The sequence below is a fragment of the Rhincodon typus genome, chromosome 1, assembly GCF_021869965.1.
Source record: "Rhincodon typus isolate 14 chromosome 1, sRhiTyp1.1, whole genome shotgun sequence".
NCBI classification, from domain to species: Eukaryota; Metazoa; Chordata; class Chondrichthyes; order Orectolobiformes; family Rhincodontidae; genus Rhincodon; species Rhincodon typus.
This window is the reverse complement of record NC_063332.1, coordinates 147,723,241-147,743,332: the sequence shown is the minus strand read 5'-3', so window position 1 is coordinate 147,743,332 and position 20,092 is coordinate 147,723,241. Positions and strand designations below refer to the sequence as shown.

The 20,092-nt window shown below is 39.6% G+C and overlaps 1 protein-coding gene across 1 annotated transcript in view; it reads right to left on the bottom strand.

Moving 5' to 3' along the window:
* Positions 1–20,092, bottom strand: part of LOC109929705 (protocadherin Fat 4) — a 381,732-nt gene that overhangs the window by 76,822 nt on the left and 284,818 nt on the right. The window contains exon 8 of the mRNA XM_048609430.1: positions 1,064–1,244. Within this exon, the coding sequence (XP_048465387.1) occupies positions 1,064–1,244 (181 nt within the window). The remainder of the gene's footprint in view (positions 1–1,063; positions 1,245–20,092) is intronic.

Sequence of the window (20,092 nt, the reverse complement as noted above, 5' to 3'; positions counted from 1 at the left end):
TTTGCATTGGCACAATGCAAATAAAGTTTCAATGTATTTTGATACGGAATTTTGCAACTACCACAATACCCTTCTCCTGCCTCACAGAGACGTTAATATACAATGAATAACAGAAGAAATGAGATCACAAAATAATTCTTAATCATCAGTGAAAATAGGGCTTATTTGATTCCACGTGTACGTTGCATAGTCACATGCTTCAAAATCTTCCAAATTATTACTTTAATAAACTTTTTCACCCAGCCAAACTGATTTCTTCAAAGGAAAACATGACACTGTATCAAAGGGAGATACGGGAAATTGTACAAAAAATGGTGTAAGTGAACCCTGCTTTCACCTACCTACTTTGTGAATCTCCTGCATGGAACATTATTTACAGAGGCAAGAAAACGTAACTGAACAGACTAATTTATGAAATTACCCTGAGCGGCATAAAGAAGCTTAAAGAATTCTACCTTCTGTAAAACTGTACTAACCTCTTGCTGAGCGGTGCTGTGAACAGTATGTCATCACCACTTAGCATCATCATTATTTTTGTTTGCCTGAATTGGGAATTAGAGTTTTATGGCGGGATTTTTGTCTAGCCTCGGGAATTCATTCACGGTATGAATGAATGCCATGCCATAGTAAAGATGTCACAGTAGATGCTCCACAAGAAGTCATCACTTGAAGCCATATAGAATATGTTTTATATCAAGAGGTTTATCATGGACAAAATGTTTTACTTTGTCCTTGTATTAATGAGAAATTAAAACATAATGGTTCAGAAACTTGACTGTGTTGAAAAATGCATGTCCTCCTTCATGCCCATAACAAGCACCTCCAGCGCAAACTATTTTTAAAATTCATTCATGGATTATTGGCTAAACCAGCACTAAGAGCTCTGGAGAAGGTGGTCGTGTGTATGTCAACTCTTAAAGTGCACAAGTTTAGTGCTTGAAAAACAGGGTGGTGCAATCCAGGTTCTGACCAATGAGTTATATTTGGGAATATCACAGAGTTACTGTTGAACATGCTGAGCCACAACAGTGAGGGAAACATGCATCATACAAAATGCCATTACCTAATAACTGCATTTGAACCTTCATCAACATCAGTGGCGTTTACAAGTAAGACATCAGTCCCTGTTGGAACATCTTCAGCGATTGTGGCATGGTAAGTTTTGAAAGCGAATGCTGGAATATTGTCATTGACATCATCAACAATCAAGATGATAGTGCCTGTGCCAGTAAGAACTGGAGATCCTGTGAGGAGAATAAGAACAGTAGAGAGCGGGGGAAAGAAAAAGAGAGAGCAAGAGATGTTAACACAACCAGTCAGATATTTGTAATTAGTTTATTTCATTTTCTAGAGATGTTTCTATTACTTGTAAAGAAAGTAATAATAATAATAATAACTTATTTCTGAATGTTGTATGCAATTTCAACAAAGTATAGACTGAGGAAGCTGATCAAAGGGACAGCTTTTACTTAAAACATAGTTATTCATCTCAAATAAAACTGCATGAAATTATTATCGGACAAATCACTTAAGTCAACTGATATGACTTTTACAAGTGTTAAGAGTTCCAGACAATATCTACAAAATGAACTGAAAACTCAACAGTCTTCTCATGCTTTAAATATTTCCCAGTTATTGAAAAATGCACTGGTTCAGTTCTGAAATATTTTTAATGACAGCCCACAGAAGCAAATTGTTTTCCTTCTAATTATTAGAATGTGCATTTTTGTTCAACACTGAATATTTTCCTTGTGTTTAGATGGATCAGCATCAGAACAATTCACCTCTGAATTCACATCAGAACAACACTACTACACTGCTTCCCTTAAAAAGAAATCTGTTACTTTGCCAATCTTTTACATCTATTCCCAGCACATTCTTTGTGATATGACGCAACTCTACAGCCATCAATGAAGCTCTCAGAATTTTAACTGAGAATGCTTGTGTATGACGTATTACACTATACATAATGCAGTTTTTAATTGCTAATGCTACGGATAAAATTTGAGAGTATAAAGTTTTCCCATTTTCTACCCATGCTGATATTTTCATTAATATTAGTAAATGAAATGGAAAGAAAACAACTGCGTTACCACAAAAATACTTTGGATCTTCCTATGAACAGCTGCACATGAAACAATTACTCACCTGTTAACTATTACAAAAGTGAAAATATTAAAATCGAGATAGATAACAATGACCTGGGAAATGCACTTTGTGGCTGTTAAGTGGCTATTTAGAGGTAAGTGTTGATTTATTGCATATTTGGCACATTGAAATATGTAATTTCTATAACTCTCTGGTACTATTAATGACAAATCTGAACTGGTTGCTTAATATTGAAATTTGAGTTAGGAAATGGGACTTGGGTACATTTTGTTCCACGAAATTATTGCTTTAATTAGATTTTAATTACTCTGTGGTAACCATTACCATTGATCACAGTAACTGGAAAAATCAATCTGGCGATAACTCTGCTCAAAATATATTAAATTTACCGAACTACCTCTGCCAAACAGAAAATCTACACCAATGTCATCAAGTTGACTAACTGAGTGCACACTTAGTTTGCTTTATTACAGAACTCTGGAGAAAGGAGAAGTCTGTCTCCCATTTAGATTGGACATCATTACAAGAGTATGTTCACCCAAAGGAATGGACACTGTCTTTTCTTCACTGCATCTGGTGACAGTCTCAAACACTCTGAGCCCTGATAACTTGGGCAGTAAGCCAAAAACAAAACTACTGCAACTTAATTTGTAGGAATGACCATTCTGCTGTTCAAAGCTACACTTCCATTCTAAACTTAGGTTTCTCAAAGTTGTGACTGTCCATCAGACTTCATTCTATTTGTCATTAGATTCAGGTTTATTTATGTCTGAACAGAGATTGATGCAAACTATTACTGAACTCATCTCATTGCTGTCAGGTTTCTGTAAGTATCAACACAGAAAAAGACTAATATTATGATATTGTTAGCAATCATTCCACTACATTACAGTTACCAAAGTCTATTTTTTCTCCTCTTTCTTGAAGATGTATTTTGCTGAAACTTGAAACCAACAGAACTCTCCTATTTAACCTGCTTGACTGTTATTCAGGCAAGAATCCAGATTATTGGCAAAAATTATCCAATACTCAGGAAAATCATAATTGAAACAGATCCTATCCAGATCCAAAATCTCCACTACACACTTACATGCATTACCAATGCATGTTTGTACCCAACTGTTTTACTAATGTAGAAAGTAAAGTATAGGCATGTGACAAGAGGTCTAATTCAACTCAGCATGGTCTGTTAACATCAATGATATCACCAAAGGGTTACTGCGAAACAGGTCTTCCAGAGAACTCCAGGTCCAGGAAAACTCGGCTACCATTCTCTCTTTTTTGCTCCCTTAGTGCAGAATGAACTAAGTGATCCTGATACTCAGTGGGTACAAGTCCAGCTGAGTCTTGGACTCTCTCACCACTCACATTATTGCGAGAATTCTGTGATGCAGGACCCATAGGTAAAGCACATCAGCTTGACTGGAGATATGTAACATGAAAATCACTTAAATATGATAAGACTTAAATGAATTGAGAGTGATAGAGTTTGGGTGTGGTGGGCAAGAGAAAGAAAGACATAGCTGTGAAGTGAATTTTAAAAGTTACAGTTTTATTGTGCTCACAGGTTCCCAGTAGCAGTGACTGGGGATTTAATTTTCTACTCTGTTCAGAGTGCTGGACAAATGAAAAGGTTGGTAATCCTATGATTTTGTGCTACGTGCCTAAGAAAACTTAGTTACATTAGGGTATAGTTGTCTATGTGACCGATCAATGGAGGCATTTTTGGGTGCTCAATATAGACATTTGTGATTCTTAAAATTATGAATAAAGATTCAACATGTTATAATATTCAAGATGATGAGAAAAATGCAAATTCATTGCATTAGTTTTTCAGATTTGAATTAGGCACAGCACATAGTAATTGACTACCCGTTGCCTGCCTACGCTCTGTGCAGGCATTAGTCCCACTGCTAAATTCGGGCCTCATTTTTTCTGCCTTCCAAGTAGATACCTCAAGACTCCTTAAGTATGTAAGTTAGAGCCTTCACATATTTTAAACAACCCCAACAAGAAATCTGTCAGTCTCACTGATCATAGTGACAAGTAGCTGAAATTAAAGAAAATTTTTCCAGAGGTGTAGGGGGCTCCCGTGACTCCACAGGCTTTGCATTTACCCAACCCCTTCACAGCCGCCCATTCTGACACATAGTTGAGGGATGCAGCAGATGTTTGGTGCTCTGTTGGATAAAGGAACATTTGAACAAAGTCTTGGTGGAATTTTGGTTGATCCTAAATTGAGAAACATTCAAATTCGAAGTAAGTATGGCATAATTGGCTCAGCTGCAGAGAATATGTTGTTGAATTGAGCTGCCTGTCAGGTAGGGCTGTGTTAGCAGCTCAGCCTGAAAATGCTGTTCAGGTTCAAGGATCAAGTTAGGTTTAGGTTTTTCAGGTCAGGTGGGCTTTGATTGTGCAGTATTCTGACTAGGCCTGTGAAAACATATCCAGGTAAAAGTCTACCCCATTAAGGATTAACTGAGACATTATCAGTTAAGTACTAAAGGAAACCATTCTTTGAAAGAATGATCCAGTTCATCCTAATCCCATATTCTTTCCTCATGGCTCTGAAACTTTTCTACTTATCTATTTTTTGGAAGTGCCTATTGAATCTGTTACTATTGAATCTCATGTGCAACATAAATCACAACACTTTCATCAATCTTCTTCATTAGTTCAAAGAACTCAATCAAGTAGATCAATCATTACTTGCTTTTAACAAATCTGTGCTGCTTTTCATTTATTACTCCATATTTTCTAAGTGTCAATCAATTTTGTCTCACATTAATATCATTAAAGGTTATCCTGCCAATCATGTTAGGCTGACTGGTCAGGTTTCTTTTTGAATAGATCTGATAGAACTTTTTCCAGCAGATTATCTATGGAAAGAAATGTTCAAAATGAAAAGAGTTGGATCCATCGCCAAATTATAATTATATTATTTATCCTTTTGTGTTTTCTAAGCCAGCAATGTGTCGTAATTGGTTCATTATTGATTTTAATATGATGGTGTCAAATTACTCCAATCTGTGAACTAAAGAAATTATGTTATAATTGACTATTCCCTGTGGCAGAGCGATTGTGTCATAATAACTTATAATTTGAATGTTTCTCAAATTAGGATCAACAGAAATTCCAACAGGACTGCATATTTGCATTTATCCAGCATAGCACCAAATCTCACATACATTGGAGAGTGATTATAGCTGTCATTGGATTCAATTACAGGTACAATAACAAATGTGTGCAAATGCACAGAGGGACAGGCTTCACAGGGTCAAATGAAACAGGCCAACAAAAACGTTAAAATTACATTTGGTAATGAATGAATACACCACAATGATGGCTATGTAAATGTGACCTTACTCTTGGTATATATTTCTTTTAAAAATTAAGTTCCCACAAACATCTAATAGCTAAGGCTAATCATATGCATCTTATTTAAGTATTTCACTGTGTTCCCATATTTTGGAAAAAAGATGGAGTTGAGCATTCAGGAGTTGAGGGGTTTATTTTAAACAACAGCATTACACAGTGCCATAAAAGTGACATACCACACACAAGTGCTGGCAGCACTTTCACTGTACGGATTAATTTTGGCATTCCAGAGCTAATCAATCTCCCTGGGAGATAATGCCTCAAATTATCAAAAGCAAACCTTGCTGACTTAACATTTTGTTGACATGAGAATTGTCAACTTGTCAGGGTGTAGGCAGTCCCTTAAAATGCATACATTTCACACAGCATAAGTGATTTTGGTATGAAGAATTTAAAAACACAATGTTTAGATTAAGTTTTTTTTCTAATGTGCTACATTATGGGGACTACTTAAAAGTTCAGTTAGAATCATTGGTATATGGTTCCAATTAACTTTGAACAATATTTATAACAGATGTGTTTGAAAATAAATCTGTTCTTTCTCTCAGATTGTAAACAGAATATTGAATGGGTATCTTCACGTGTTGGAGTGATTATGAACGATGTCTGGTTTCTTGCTCCTCCGTCCTAAAACATGATGCCTAACTATTCTATAGCTTTCACTCCAGAAACATAGAAAGATGACAGTTTCAGCAAACAGAAAGAACCTATGGGCCACTAAGCATCAGACATAGCTGGACAAGTTACCTTTAAAATGATTAATTAAAGTTGTAGTTTTTTTAAACTTTCTGGTGAGCTATTGTTTGAAGGCTCAAATTGCTGCCTGGTGAAATTGAATGATTTCAAGACCACCTGCTCCTGAGGGGGACAAGGTCATGAGAGCACATAATTACTACTGTGATCATGAAAGAGTTAATCTAAGACAGCTTCAATTCCAAAACATGGAAGGTTTCTCTTGGTGAGGTCTAGTGGATTTTCTCAGGCTAGCATCCCGAACCCACTTCATTAACTACCTAACATGTCCATACGTGGCACCCATCTCATCCAATGCTAGTCAATTCTATCACTTGCCATAGTTGGAGGTATTCGTTACTGCTGGGATATCCTGGGATCCCTCACATCAATGCCACCTTAAGCAGGTCTTTGTGCACCTAGTCCAGGACAATCATGTCTGGAGTTGGCCTACATGGTTTATGATATTTGACCCAGACATAGCAGGTAAGGGGAAATTGGTGACCCATTTTGTAGACAGAGTTCTTGAAAATGGTTGGTACAGAAGAGGAATGTTCTCCACACAGGACTGCCAGAGAAGGCCACGTCATCAGACTATGGCAGCCTGGTCCAAGGGTGCCACGTGAATCATTGCGCTTTCACACCTGCAGGAACACCCAACAGTTTTCTCTGTCTGTCGAGATAAGTACCACAATATTCTCTCTGTTACCTCACGTTCATTCTACCTCTGCTACTGCATCAACATCCCAAAAAGGTTAATGCTCTTACACTCTCACTAATCCATGCAACATCCTCCCTCACTCACTCTTAGCCACTCAATTCCCTTAAACAACTAACCCTACCAGGTGCCTTCTCACTCACTCGAGACACCTCACCACCTTCACTATTCTTGCACTAGCACTAATAGCTGTGCTATCCCTTCCCATCTCATTCAATTTCTCTCTTTCTCTCATTCCAGGAGAAAATAGCCAACAGGAGGGCAGGAAGTGCCAAGATGATGATGATAATAATAATAGTAATTTATTGTTACTGGTATTTGTGAAAATACTGTAAGAAGTGTGAGTGTATAAGATGATTCGTGGTGTGCCTGGCCTTTGGCTCCTCACCTCCTGCAAGGAAAGGAACCTGATCCTGACCAACCTGACTGGCCGAATGGCCAGGCCTAAGATCACAGACTGATATCAGAGGCTGCTCTTGACATACTGAGCTGGGTCCTTTTGACAGAAGAGTATCTCTTCTGACTTAACTGAAGAGTACTCCCCGTTCACTTTGAGACATGGCCATTTGTTCGAAACATGTGCAGTGTGTTTTTGCTATATGTGCAGATGGTACATGATGCAGGCATGAGTTCGACATGGCAAGGTTCCCTACAGCAACATGTCCATTCCTTGACTGCTGTAAAAGACAAGTCAAGACAGAGAACTGTGTGCCAGTTAGCTCTGTCTGAGAGGCAAAGTACTGAAAGGCAAGGCAAGGCAGAAATAGGCAGGGATGCTGTGGGCATCAAGGTAGGCAAGGAATTGAGTGACTGCTAACAAGTGATCAGCACTGAAATACATCCATGTGCTGGATGCACATCCATGAGTGCAAAGTGTCCTTGCATGAGTATTCTAATGTTAGTTACCAGTGCACCCCAAAGAGCATCATTAAAGTGCAGAAGTGTTTTGCAAGTGGATCGGAGATACGCCATTATGGTGTGGAGAGGCTGACATGTGCCAGGGTCTGTTGCTGTGGGAGGCATACACTGCTGCCCATGAAATGTGCCCTGAGACATTGACATTGGACGTCCAAGATCGAAGTTTGGAGAAGCAAGTAGTGAGCTGGAGTCATCGGGTACCCATTCTGACTTCAGCGTTGGGAAATGTCTGTGTTCAGTTTCCATTAGATGGGTGGTGAAATAAGACAATAAGTAATCATGGGGACAAACCTAAGTAATAATGAGGTGGATAATGAGCAATAAGTTCCCATTAATAGGCCTGTAACCAGTCACTAGTTAGAATTCCATCTTGACCTCCAGAAAGAGGTTGAAAATGTGATCTGTTACTCATAATGTTACGAAGGCCTCAGTGGGGGACGTCTTATGTGATTCTCCCAAATTTCTCACTGTAACACACATCATTTAAGGGCTGGGAAAATCTAAGAAAATTTTCCAATTTTTTGTTGTGAATTATGATTAAATTAGTTAGTGATAACATTACAAATACAACTTGTCATTATAACTAAATTACTCACTCATTGTTACACCTCACTGGGGTAACAGGCTGAAAACCAAGTTCTGATATTGCTGGAATTGTCATAAACGTTAAAGATTTTCTAAAATTGCTCAAATGTCTGCAATGTGCCTGTCTTTTAGACCCATGTTTAGAGAAAGCGTGAACCAGGTTTCTCCAACCAATTTGCCATTTGGTGGAATGTAGTTATTATGGTACGGATCCAAAACGGGGAGTTGGCTAGAATTTGGAGAAGTTGTGTAGTGACCAGCGACGTTTATTCTAAGATGTGCGACCATGGCTGTGAGGTTCTGTGCATTACCAACATATTGGCTTCAGTTTCTTCAAGCCCCTGCTGCACTGCGACCTTGGAGGTCTTCTCAGCATAAAAAATATCTGAGGGATTGATACAGCCAGCTGACCTTGGTTATGTGACAACCATTAAATTAATGGGTGTAACATGCATGTCTCTTTATATGATAGCTATGCAATTCAGGGCAGGAATCCTGCATCAGGGTGGAGTTATTACAGGAGCTGACTCCCGTATTAAATGGCAGGCAGTTCTACCTGCATATTCTGAAGCACTTGGATGTCTCTCTATAAGCTAAAGAGTCGGGAAGGAGAGGGTGTCAAACTAAAAGCCTCCAGCATCCAATTCAGAGATTTGAGAAATAGGACACCTCAGAACTTAAATATGCATCCGGTATCAGTGCACAAAATTTCTTTTTCTCATTGAGGACTCTTGAGATTTTCTCAGGGACTACGTTTTGATGTTCATGACTAAATCTTGGTTTTCAGGGGCTCTTTTATGATTCTCACTAAATCATTTAATAGGTGATACAGTCACATAGTAACAACACCTTCCGTAGTTGTGTTGATTTAGGGATATTCTGACTCACACAGAAACAGAATTAGAACAATTCATGAATATTCTCAATAATTATCAAACCTCCATTAAACCTAAAGCCACAACACACAAATGAAGCATTAATTTCCTAGACAGCACAGTATTTAAATTGGCATAAGACAATAAGCAAAAGTTAGTCACAAAAGTTTTTTTTCAAACACATTTCTACATACAAAAAGCCATCACTCAATACACATTTTCTGCAGACTGGTAAGGTCAAAGCTGATGTGTTTTTATTATGTAAACACAAAGCTGGAACATTTTAACCAGGCTGATGCTTTTTTAAAAAATTCTCTCATCAGACGTGGACGTTGCTAACTAGGCCAGCATTTATTGATCATCCCCCATAGCCTTCGAGAAGGTGTGGTGAGCTGCCTTCTTGAATCATTGCAATTCATTTGGTGTAGATTTGGGAGGTAGTTCCAGGATTTTGACCCAACGATACTGAAGGCACAGCAACATATTTCAAAGTCAGGATGGTGAGTGATTTGGCGCAGCCATTAGCCCAAGCAAAAGGCCACATCCCAGGCCCCAGCAAAAAAAACACTACCCCTGGCAAAAGGCATAGTCCATAGCAAAAAGGGGCTGTGGGATTCGACTTCCTTGTGGCTCCCTCACTGCCACCACTTAATTTTCTAACTGCTCACTGTTCTTCCAATCACAGACAAATCTCTGACTGCTTGCCCTCCAACTGAATTTTCCCAGGAATTCTGTTGGCTTTCAGGGGTGATTTTATCCTCCTCCTATATTTAGTCTGAGCCCTGGCCTGTACCCATAGAGGGACAGAACATGTTACAGTCAGATGTTCGATACTATAAATCTGAAAGCAATTTTCTGGATACTCAGAGCACAATCCCACAATTCTGGAATACATGACCAGGTGACCTCCTCCAGAAATCCATGAATGGTAGAATTGATTGTCCTCAGCTGATACAGCATCCTTGTAGCTAAACAAAGAAGCTTGGATAGAGAGTGTATTGAAGTTGAGCAGCCGTAAGATGCAGCAAGATGAATGAACTATGTTGAGCTACAAGGGCACGCCTGAGGGAATGATGTGCAATCTGTGGACGTAAGGCGGGAAGGGCCAGTTTTTCATGGATCGGATGGTCAGAGATGTGTCCTCTTTGGCCCTAACTAGCTGCCTTAGGAATACTGGATATATGTGGGTCAAGGTGTCGTCCTCTCACTTGCCAAGTAATCTATCTCCTTGAGAAAAGAATCTTGAGAAGGACATATACAGACAGTAACCCATCATCAGACCATGGATTGGTCAAAATATAAGGGGTTCCCTTCTGCAGCATCTTGAGCTTATAAAAGCCATAAGAAAATGATAAGGCAAAGAGTGTTTGAGAAGTCCAGCCATTTGTTTTCTGACACCCCACTGAGATGGGGATGCACTAGTTGGCCAGTGGTCAAGGCAGTCATTCCATCTCAGGATGTATGTTGAGTTTGAGGAGGATTTGGTCTTTCTAATCTGCTCCGACTGCAAAGTAGGAGCAGTGATAACAGTGTACCGAATACTAAAATAGCTAACTGTGTGTGCTTTTCCTTTATTTACTATTCAACTATTTTTGTTGGCTTTAGTGGGTTTTCAAAACCTTTCGACAATTTGCCAAATAAGAGATTTGAGGACCTTGACTATGACTACAGTAGAGAGCGTTTCAGAGGGGGCAGACTCATCATTCCTTCCACTCCAAGCACGAGCACAGCTGCAATCATCTCAGCTCAACAGTGGATCACACTCTGGTTAGTACTTCACTGTTCAGAAGATGCGGATGGCAGATTCTGTGAACACTGAGTATACTGACAGTTGGAAAGCTGTGGGCAGCCAGACACATGTTGCACATTAGGTCAATGATGGGCAAATGTTGGCAGTCACACTCAACCTGATGAAGTTGCAAACAAATGGGAGAATCTGGTGGGGCTGCCTGTGGTATTGAAGTGACATGCACTGGCAATGGAATAATCATAAAATCAGCTCATCATGACATTTCCACTTGTCAAAACACATCACAATTAACTGTCAACATGATAACTGACTCCTCAGCAGGCTTTCCCAAAGGTCCTCAAATCTCTTAGTTGGCAAATTGTCGAAAGGTTTTGAAAACCCACTAAAGCCAACAAAAATAGTTGAATAGTAAATACAGATTTCCTCTGTAACTAGCAGATCCAACATCACAGGTTGTGCATTTGGTATGGGGTTGTGACCCAAACCTAATCTGAAATGTTCTCCACATGGAAATTTTGTGTGAGGCCCTTTCTGAGTCAGAAATTCAAATGTATGGCCCTGTAGCCTCCATTATTTTTTATTAGTGACTGCACATATTCCCAACATTCTGGGATACAAATGTTACAAATCTGACTGATACATTTTCTCACTTTTGTAGATGTATCATCTATATCATTTAAGAATACTTTACAGGAAAGAAATTACTGTAATCAATAAGTGATTTTAGCAGCAAATAAAAACATCGCAGTTGCATAATATATTAGATGAAAACAATTCAGGCAATGCATAGTGATTGGACATTTGGCTGGAATAACAACTGATTCCTCAAACTTTAATGTCAAATTTATTATACAATCCAATTCCCAAAGTAAAACCAAAGTAAAGTGGAAGGAAAACAAATAATTTTAACCAAGAATTGTGCCAGTTGGGCTCAGTGCAATGCAATAATTTTAAAAATCTCAAATCTGATCCTAACCTGTTCATTTCCAGGCATAATAGAGATGGAACAGAGGATGGGCAGTCAATTCAATCATAGGCAGTATGTTGGTCAAGTGAATATAAAAATTTATCCTGGGAATCTCATACATAATCCCATCTACAGAGTTAACCCTGGCTTGGCAACTTTTCAAGGCTTTGCAAAACCAGGTAGCATAAAGGACAAAAGGGTGGTTTTGGGAAAAGGTAAGTGCTTTTACAGCTCTGCTTGTGGGCCTGGGGGAGCAGGTGTACTTCTCCTTAATACACTAAACTACCATTTTCCCAGCCATTAGACGTCCCTATAATCTGTCCTCAGAACGCTCCCTGTTCTTCCTGAATCTGAGCTGCATCTGAGCCCCTGAAGTACCTTATTGTTCCCACTCACAGCTGCCACGTTCCCTACCTGATTGGGAGCTAAGCCTATCAATCAGGATAACATCTCAGTAAGGACCCCGTCAAAGAAAGAAAGAAACCGCTGCACAGCATACAGGGAAACCCAGACTCCCTCACTGCATATTAGGACCCAAGTGTGTTCCAGGTTCAAACATACTATTGGGTTTCATATTGACTTTGACATTATATTTAATTTTGTATGACAATATAGTTCCAAGTCAGAATGATGTGAGAGTCCAAACTTTCTAGTAGTTGTGAGACTGTTATGAAAGACTGAGTTTAATAATCCAGAATTTGAAATTATTTGAATGATCGTCCTTCCCAACATTCCATCCTGTAATTCTTGATGAGATCTGATACTCTGACTGCTCATCACGAAATGCCTCCTATTGCTATGGAACATAGAAAACAGCTCTGGCCTACACAGAGCTATCACAAAGCACTGTGGAGAGAGAGTCAGCCTTATGCTGGCTAGATTTTGCAAATCCCTCCTCTGAGGATTTATATGCACATGTGCACGGTGTGCAGCATTGGATTTAAGAACATAAAAGTGGTTGGCAGTTTACAAGATACCGTGTATAGATAAGTTCATGCAACAAACAGAAGGGGAATGTTCATTGTATAGGTGAAGAGTAAATTCTGAAACATGGGACACTTGGGATGCAATATACGGAGGCCTGACGTGGAAGGAAGAACTCGTGTCCAATTTGGTGTTGAATAAGGTTATAGTGCAGGGGTTCAAGTAACCACTGCTGACGCTCCACATATCCAATTTGCAGAGGCACTAGTTGAAGGATCCCTCATGTTGCAGTCAGAATGATGGTGCCAATGCACTCAGATATTTCACAATGACTTGTGAGGTGCTGAGTCTGCCTATGAGGAATTCCTGGCAACTGTTGTTCACTTAATGCTTCAATGTCTTGTTAATTAATCATTTAATGAACAGAATAATACTCATGGTGATAAGAGAGTTGGAGCTGCCTCCACTCGTCTTTGCAATCCAATACCTTAGCAGCTGTATGCCAAGAAAATACATGAGCTTAATTTATCAAAAACAATTCCGGCTGACTCAACAATAAGGCCTGGATTAAACCTGTCACTGGAGGTTTTGAATCTTCTCATTCAACTCAGACTAAGGCTCTACCTTGTTATTTGGCCATACTGCAGCTGTACAAGCAGCTGAAAGGTTATCAGTGCACTGTGCTGATGAGCTGCATGTTTTTAGCCGATTAGAATCCAACGGTAACCATGTGCATAATTGGAGGGGTCTAACCTTTGGCTTGAGCCAATCTATGGGCATTTGATCTCTGGTTTTAGGTAAATGGTTGTATTCCTATAGGGAGACTCTATACTCCTTTTCAAGACAAGCACAAACTTTGCTGCTGTGGATTTCCCCAGATTGATTGGGAGAATTCTAAAAATGATGCTGGACATTTCCATATGTCAGGCACCTGACTAACGATAAAGTAAATCTGAAAAATAGCATCATTAATATGCTACAAATTGCCCTGTTCTCCAAAAGTGCTGTGGAGCTTGCTTATAAAGGCCTTTATCCAAGCATAATCAGATACATTAAACGTAGGTGAAAATAATTAAAAAGTGAGTTCCAGGTAAGAATAGTAATTCGATATATTTTACAGAAGATAAAGATCCACATTAACTTTCTTTCTATTCTAAAATAGAGTATAAAGTGAAGTTCTAACACTTTCTCTCCAACAACTTATTGATGCCCTCAATAAATGGCAAATAATACATAAACATTGGATCTGTGGATGCAACAGATGTTCCCAGTGTCAAGAAAGTCCTAATATTTAAATTCCAGCCATTATCATAGAATCCCTACAGTGTGAAAACAGGCCATTCGGCCCAACAAGTCCACACCGCCCCTGTGAAGAGCATCCCACCCTGACTCATTCCCCTACCCCTGCAATTCCCCAAGTCTAAACCAAATATCCCTAGACACTACGAGCAATTTAGCATGGCCAATCCACCTAGCCTGCACATCTTTGGACTGCGGAAGGAAACCGGAGCACCCGGAGGAAACCCATGCAGACACAGGGAGAATGTGCAAACTCCACACAGACAGTCGCTGGAGGGTGGAATTGAACATGGGTCAATTGAACGTGAGGTAGCAGAGCTAACCACTGAGCCATCCTCATTAGCAGCAGGATGCTTTATAGGCTCATTAATAAGCCACTTAATATTGATTATCCTCAAGGCTACTGGAATTTAGTCAGGGCTCGTGATTTGAACAGAACTAACATAGATCTCGTATAATGCGAAAAGACCACCCAATAAACCCTTGCCTGGGGCGTCCTACATGGGATTGCTCATTCGCAGTCACTCAGTGCTTGATCAAGGGCTCCAGCATGGGTACACACGGCCAAAAACTAACCCTCTGACTTTGCCTCGGACCTTTTATCCGGATGCAAAAAAATCACCGTAGTTATTGGCTAATGTCAAAGATATTTGAAGTGTTTAAAAAAACAGCAGTCATTATGAAATGATTGACTGCTTTCTGGATGCTGGCCTTCAGAAAACTGCAAGCGTTTGACAGTTCTGGTCTTTATGCTAAGGCTGCCTTTCCTCATTATTTAAGCTGCAGGCGTGTCTCCTTTCACCTAAACTGGTCTGTAGAAGACTTTGGGATATAAAAGGCACTATAAAAATTCATGTCTTTCTTTTCTTGGGATAGAAAGAAGGTTTGACCAGCCATAGATCTATTCTAACAAAGAAATGTAAACTCTTTATCTTACCAGAAAACTCTCCTGCTAGTTTCTGTTTTATAACTATATCCGTTTTGTGACAGCTGTGATAGTTCATTTTCAGTGATTCACTTTGTCACTTTTGAAATCCTCACAGTATATCAAAGAGAATCTGGCAGCATATAACATTGTTACACACAACAGAAGAGGGTTCTAGTGGTTCCATGAAACATTATTGGCTAAACTCTTAAGTTCGGAAACTCAGGTCATCCAAACCTCAGATGGATGAAGGTTTGCATAACTATTCCACTGATTTTGTTTTTATAATCTATATAGAAGATCTTCAGTGGTGTAATTACCTAGTATAGTGCATTACAAACTCAAGTTAATGCTCAATCTTTTTTATCATGCACAGTACCAGCTGTATAAAATTTGATGCCTACTCTAATTTGTAAACTATGTACTTCAACTCCAGTTCTAGCGGATTATAAACTAAGCACATGGTATACCAACCAGAGAAGCTGATTTAAGAAAGCAAGCTACGTTGATCAGGATGGAATTAATATTCACTTATTACCCAATTCTTCAAAAATTCACATTAACCTGAAGTCTCATATAATTTAGCCCCAAACTGACATGAAAAATGTCAGAAATTTTAAAAAATGTAAAAAGTGAGAGTGTGTCAGAAGACTTCAAGCAAGGCTATACTGGCTGAATTTCACTCACGGCTTACAATGCAATGAGAACTTTTGATGGTACTTCTGCTGCTCAATCCACTGGCAACCATCTTTTGATTTGTATCTTGCATTTTTGGTAGTTATAGCATGATATAGTCCTATGCATTCTGAGATGAGCTCGTTGAATGTTCTGCTATCAGTGATTAGCATTTCTCAAGTTATTGATTTGTAATATTTGATCATTTGTACATGTCTTAATTTTTGCATAATTATACTGTACATTGCTGGAATGTAATTCAACAATGGCATCGCTGGTATGTGTCTTTTATGTTCATAAGTCAGTTATTGTCTTGGAAGTTCTGATGATTCACTCTCAATTTTACATGGAATCAAAATCCACACAACAACCACCAGCTTAGGATACAAAATAACTTCAGACTGACAGATGGACTGGATGTGCTTTCCACTTATTGAGTCCCTTCCAGTCCCAAACCAGGTTCAATTGGATTTCAAGAGATCACATCATCCAATAGTCACTCAATGTGATTTTTCTCAGAACTGGTTATTGATCAGGGTCTCCTGTTCTAGACCCAGCATGGGCTCAACTTTAATCATCTTGGACTGAGTTCTGTTGAATTTCCAAATAGATAGAAAAATACAAAGACTCAGCATGCTTCATGTTCTCACTGAACTCTGAGATCAAGCCACTTGTAAATACAAAGTCTAAATGTGCAGATTGAGCAATGTTAGAGAACTCCATGTATGTCCTTGAAGAATTTCAAACTCTTCTATTAAACCAAGTGTGGTAAAAGAACAATAAGTCATGAATGGCAAAGTGTGTTGAAAACTTTACCCTACTATTTTTGCAAGAAGTGGAGTACTGAAGTAGTTTCATGTCTTTAAAAGCTCCATCACATACTGTGTATATGAGTAGAGTTGTTACACTACACAATGCAGAACGTATTATTTTCCTAGCAAGCTAGAGACGTACAGCACAGAAACAGATCCTTCGGTCCAACTCGTCGATGCCGACCAGATATCCTAGATAAATCACTGGGTATATTTTAGGCAACTTACTTTGGAAGGTTGTAAAAGACAAAGATATTGCAGGTTCATTAGTATGCTATCGACAGTGAGAAACTTTAATAACTAGATCAAAGAAACCTTGGGTTGGATTTTCACAAGAGTTAGGCCTACTCTGGGGCTCTTTAAGAATATTGGATTGGCCTGATATGCAGATATCTTGCTCCTATTTCTGACAGATCCCAGTTATTAAACAAAGGCCCTCTGCTTTGATTGACAAGACATCTGATGCAGGTTAGAAAAAATAATAACCATTTTACTTTTATGTCATTATGACTGCTTGGCTGGGTTTCAAAAAAAAAGTAATAATTTAATCGGGGCTCTGAGTTGACTGTGTAATTGAGAATTTAAAGAGTCTATTAAAGGATTATTGTTTTCCATGTTTGACTAAAACTTTGCTTGTTAACCTCTTGAGAAGAATTAAAAACTTTGAATGGGTTTCATGGATGGGAGCTTTTTCACAAGCAAGTATACATATGTGAGGGTGGCGTTTGGGTCATGAGTTAGCACAGAGGTGGCATGGGCTATGAGTGGGCATTGGAGATGTGTGGAGGAGGAGTTGGCATGGGAATATGAGAGGGCATGGTATCAGTGGAATGGTTGAGGAGATAAGACTGTTAGTTGGCCTAACAGCTCTTTAAACAACCAGGATCCAGTTTCAGAGAATGGACAGAGGACCTCACACCATGCCACCTCACCACTCGACCCCCAACCTCTGCTTCCTATGGCTGCCCAGAATTTTCTCATGGGGTGCCTGACTCCACCCTGCATCTGCATCTTTGGAGTGAACATTGGGTCCATAAGATCATGAGAATTAGGAACAGGAGGAGGCCATTTGTCATCTTGAGCTAAGCCCACCATTCAATCGGATCATGGCTGATCTGACAATCCCACATTCACTTTCCTGTCCTTTTCCCATAACCCTTGATTCCCCTACTGATCAAGAATCTATCCTTCTCAGTCTTATATATACAAAACAACTCTGCCTCTACTGCTATGTGGTAGAGTTCTGAAGACTCAGAGCTCCAAAGAACCAAACCCTCTGAGAGAAGTTCCTCCTTAATCTTAAATTGGTGCCCTTTATTCTGAGTCTACACCCTCTAGTCTTAGACTCTCACATGAGGGGAAACATCCTCTCAGTTTTGCCCTGTCAAGCCCCTTAAAAATCCTAAACGTTTCAATGAGATCACCTCTCATTCTCTTAAACTCAAGAGAGTAAAGCTCCAAACTGGTTAGCCTTTGCTCATAAGTGAGCGTTCTCTGAGCTGCCTCCAATTAAATGGTATCTTTCCTTGAATAAAGGGACCAAAACTGCTCACACTATTCCAGACATAGTCTCACCAACACCTTTCACAGTTGCAATAAGACTTCCTTACTCTTATACTCCAAACCCCTTGAAGTAAGCACCATTATTCCATTAGCCTTCTGGTTATTTGCTGCAGCTATGTGTTAGGTTTCTGTTTTTCATGTACACAGAGGTTCAAATCCCTTTGTGTTGCAGCTTTCTGCAGTTTTTCTCTAGAGAATTACCCATTCTTTAGTTCTCCCTTCCAGAAAGGCACAACTTCACATTTTCCCACATTATATTCCATTTGCCAACATTCTGCCCACTTATTTAACCTATCAATATCTCTCCTGTAACTTGGATACAATAAGGACTGCAGATGTTGGAAGCTAGAGTCAGTAAATGTGGAGCTGGATAATCACAGCAGGTCAGACAGCATCTGAGGACCTGCTGTGCTTTTCCAGCTTCACATTTAATATCTCTCTGTAAACTGTTTGTATCCCTCTCGCAACTTGCCTTTTCATTTTGTTTTGTTTAATGAGGCCCATTAAACTGAGGTGCATCTGGTGAGTTGGGAAATTTCAGACTCAAGCTGCCCACTGTGGGAGTGAAAATGTGGCCCATAACTAGAACATAATTAGAACAGAGAGGACTCTGGACAAATTTTATAAGGTACGTAGGATATAGTCAATTCCACTGGTCAGTGAGTTTGTAACTTGGCATAAATTTAAAATCATCATCCAAGAATCAATGGGAGCAGTTAAGGAGGCTGTTCTTAAAGTAGAGGGCTGGAATTCTCTGGCAGATGTAGCAGTGGAAGGAGATGTCACACCATCGTTTTGAATGAGCAGCGAAATGCATAAGTTACAGGGAAAGAGAAGGGAATAGTCTTAAATAAAGAGGTAAGGAGCTAGTCCAGATTCAGTGGACCAAATGGCTTTCTATTCTATGATGCAAAGCAAAAGTCTCTAATTAGCAGAAGCTGTATGACAAATATCCTAATTACTGACAGCTGAATGTGAGAGACAGAAAGGCAGACAGGAAGTGAGAGACAGACAGTCAAACATGAGCCAGAGCCTACATTCCAGTCTTCAATACTGCCAAACCTCAGATTCCCCTCCACTGTGGTGCTGAATCTTAGGAATTAATTCCATGTTGATCAATTATAGTGCCTCTTTCCTGGTGATACCATACTCAGCACTCCCGCTATAATTTCACCAAACCCAGTGCCATCCTCCTACGCCACCAAAGCTCAGGGCCAGCGCCGTGTAACCAAAATATTTTCTCCTTCTCAGTACGGCTCCAAAAAACCTGCAGTCACCTGGCAGAGTTCTGCCACAACCCTTTACAGCTTTCCTAGTTGGGTTACTGACTTACCCGCAGGTGCTAGAACACAAAACCAGTACTGAACTGATAGGAAACAAAGAACTACACAGAGTGGAGATCTGAAACAAAAACAGAAATTGCTGGAGAAACTCAGCAGGCCTGGCAGCATGTATGGACGGAAAGCAGAGTTAAAGCTTTGAGTCCAGTTACCCTTCTTCAGAGCTGATAGGAGCTAGGACAAGCTGGTACATATATGGACGACAGGGAGTGAGTGAGTGAGTGAGTGAGTGAGTGAGTGAGTGAGTGAGTGAGAGTGTGTGTGTGTGTGTGTATGTATGTGTGTGTGTGTGTGTATGAGAGAGAGAGAGACAGACAGACAGACAGAGTGTGTAGGAGCGGGGTGGGGGAGACAAACATTGAGATAGAGCCCAGAGAGACCGAATGATACTTAAACAGACACTGGACTAGATGATGGTAAGCCAGGGAAAAAAAAAAATTGGTAATGGGGATAATTCGTGATAACAAAAACAAAGTTGCTGGAAAAGCTCAGCAGGTCTGGCAGCATCTGTGAAGAAAAAAA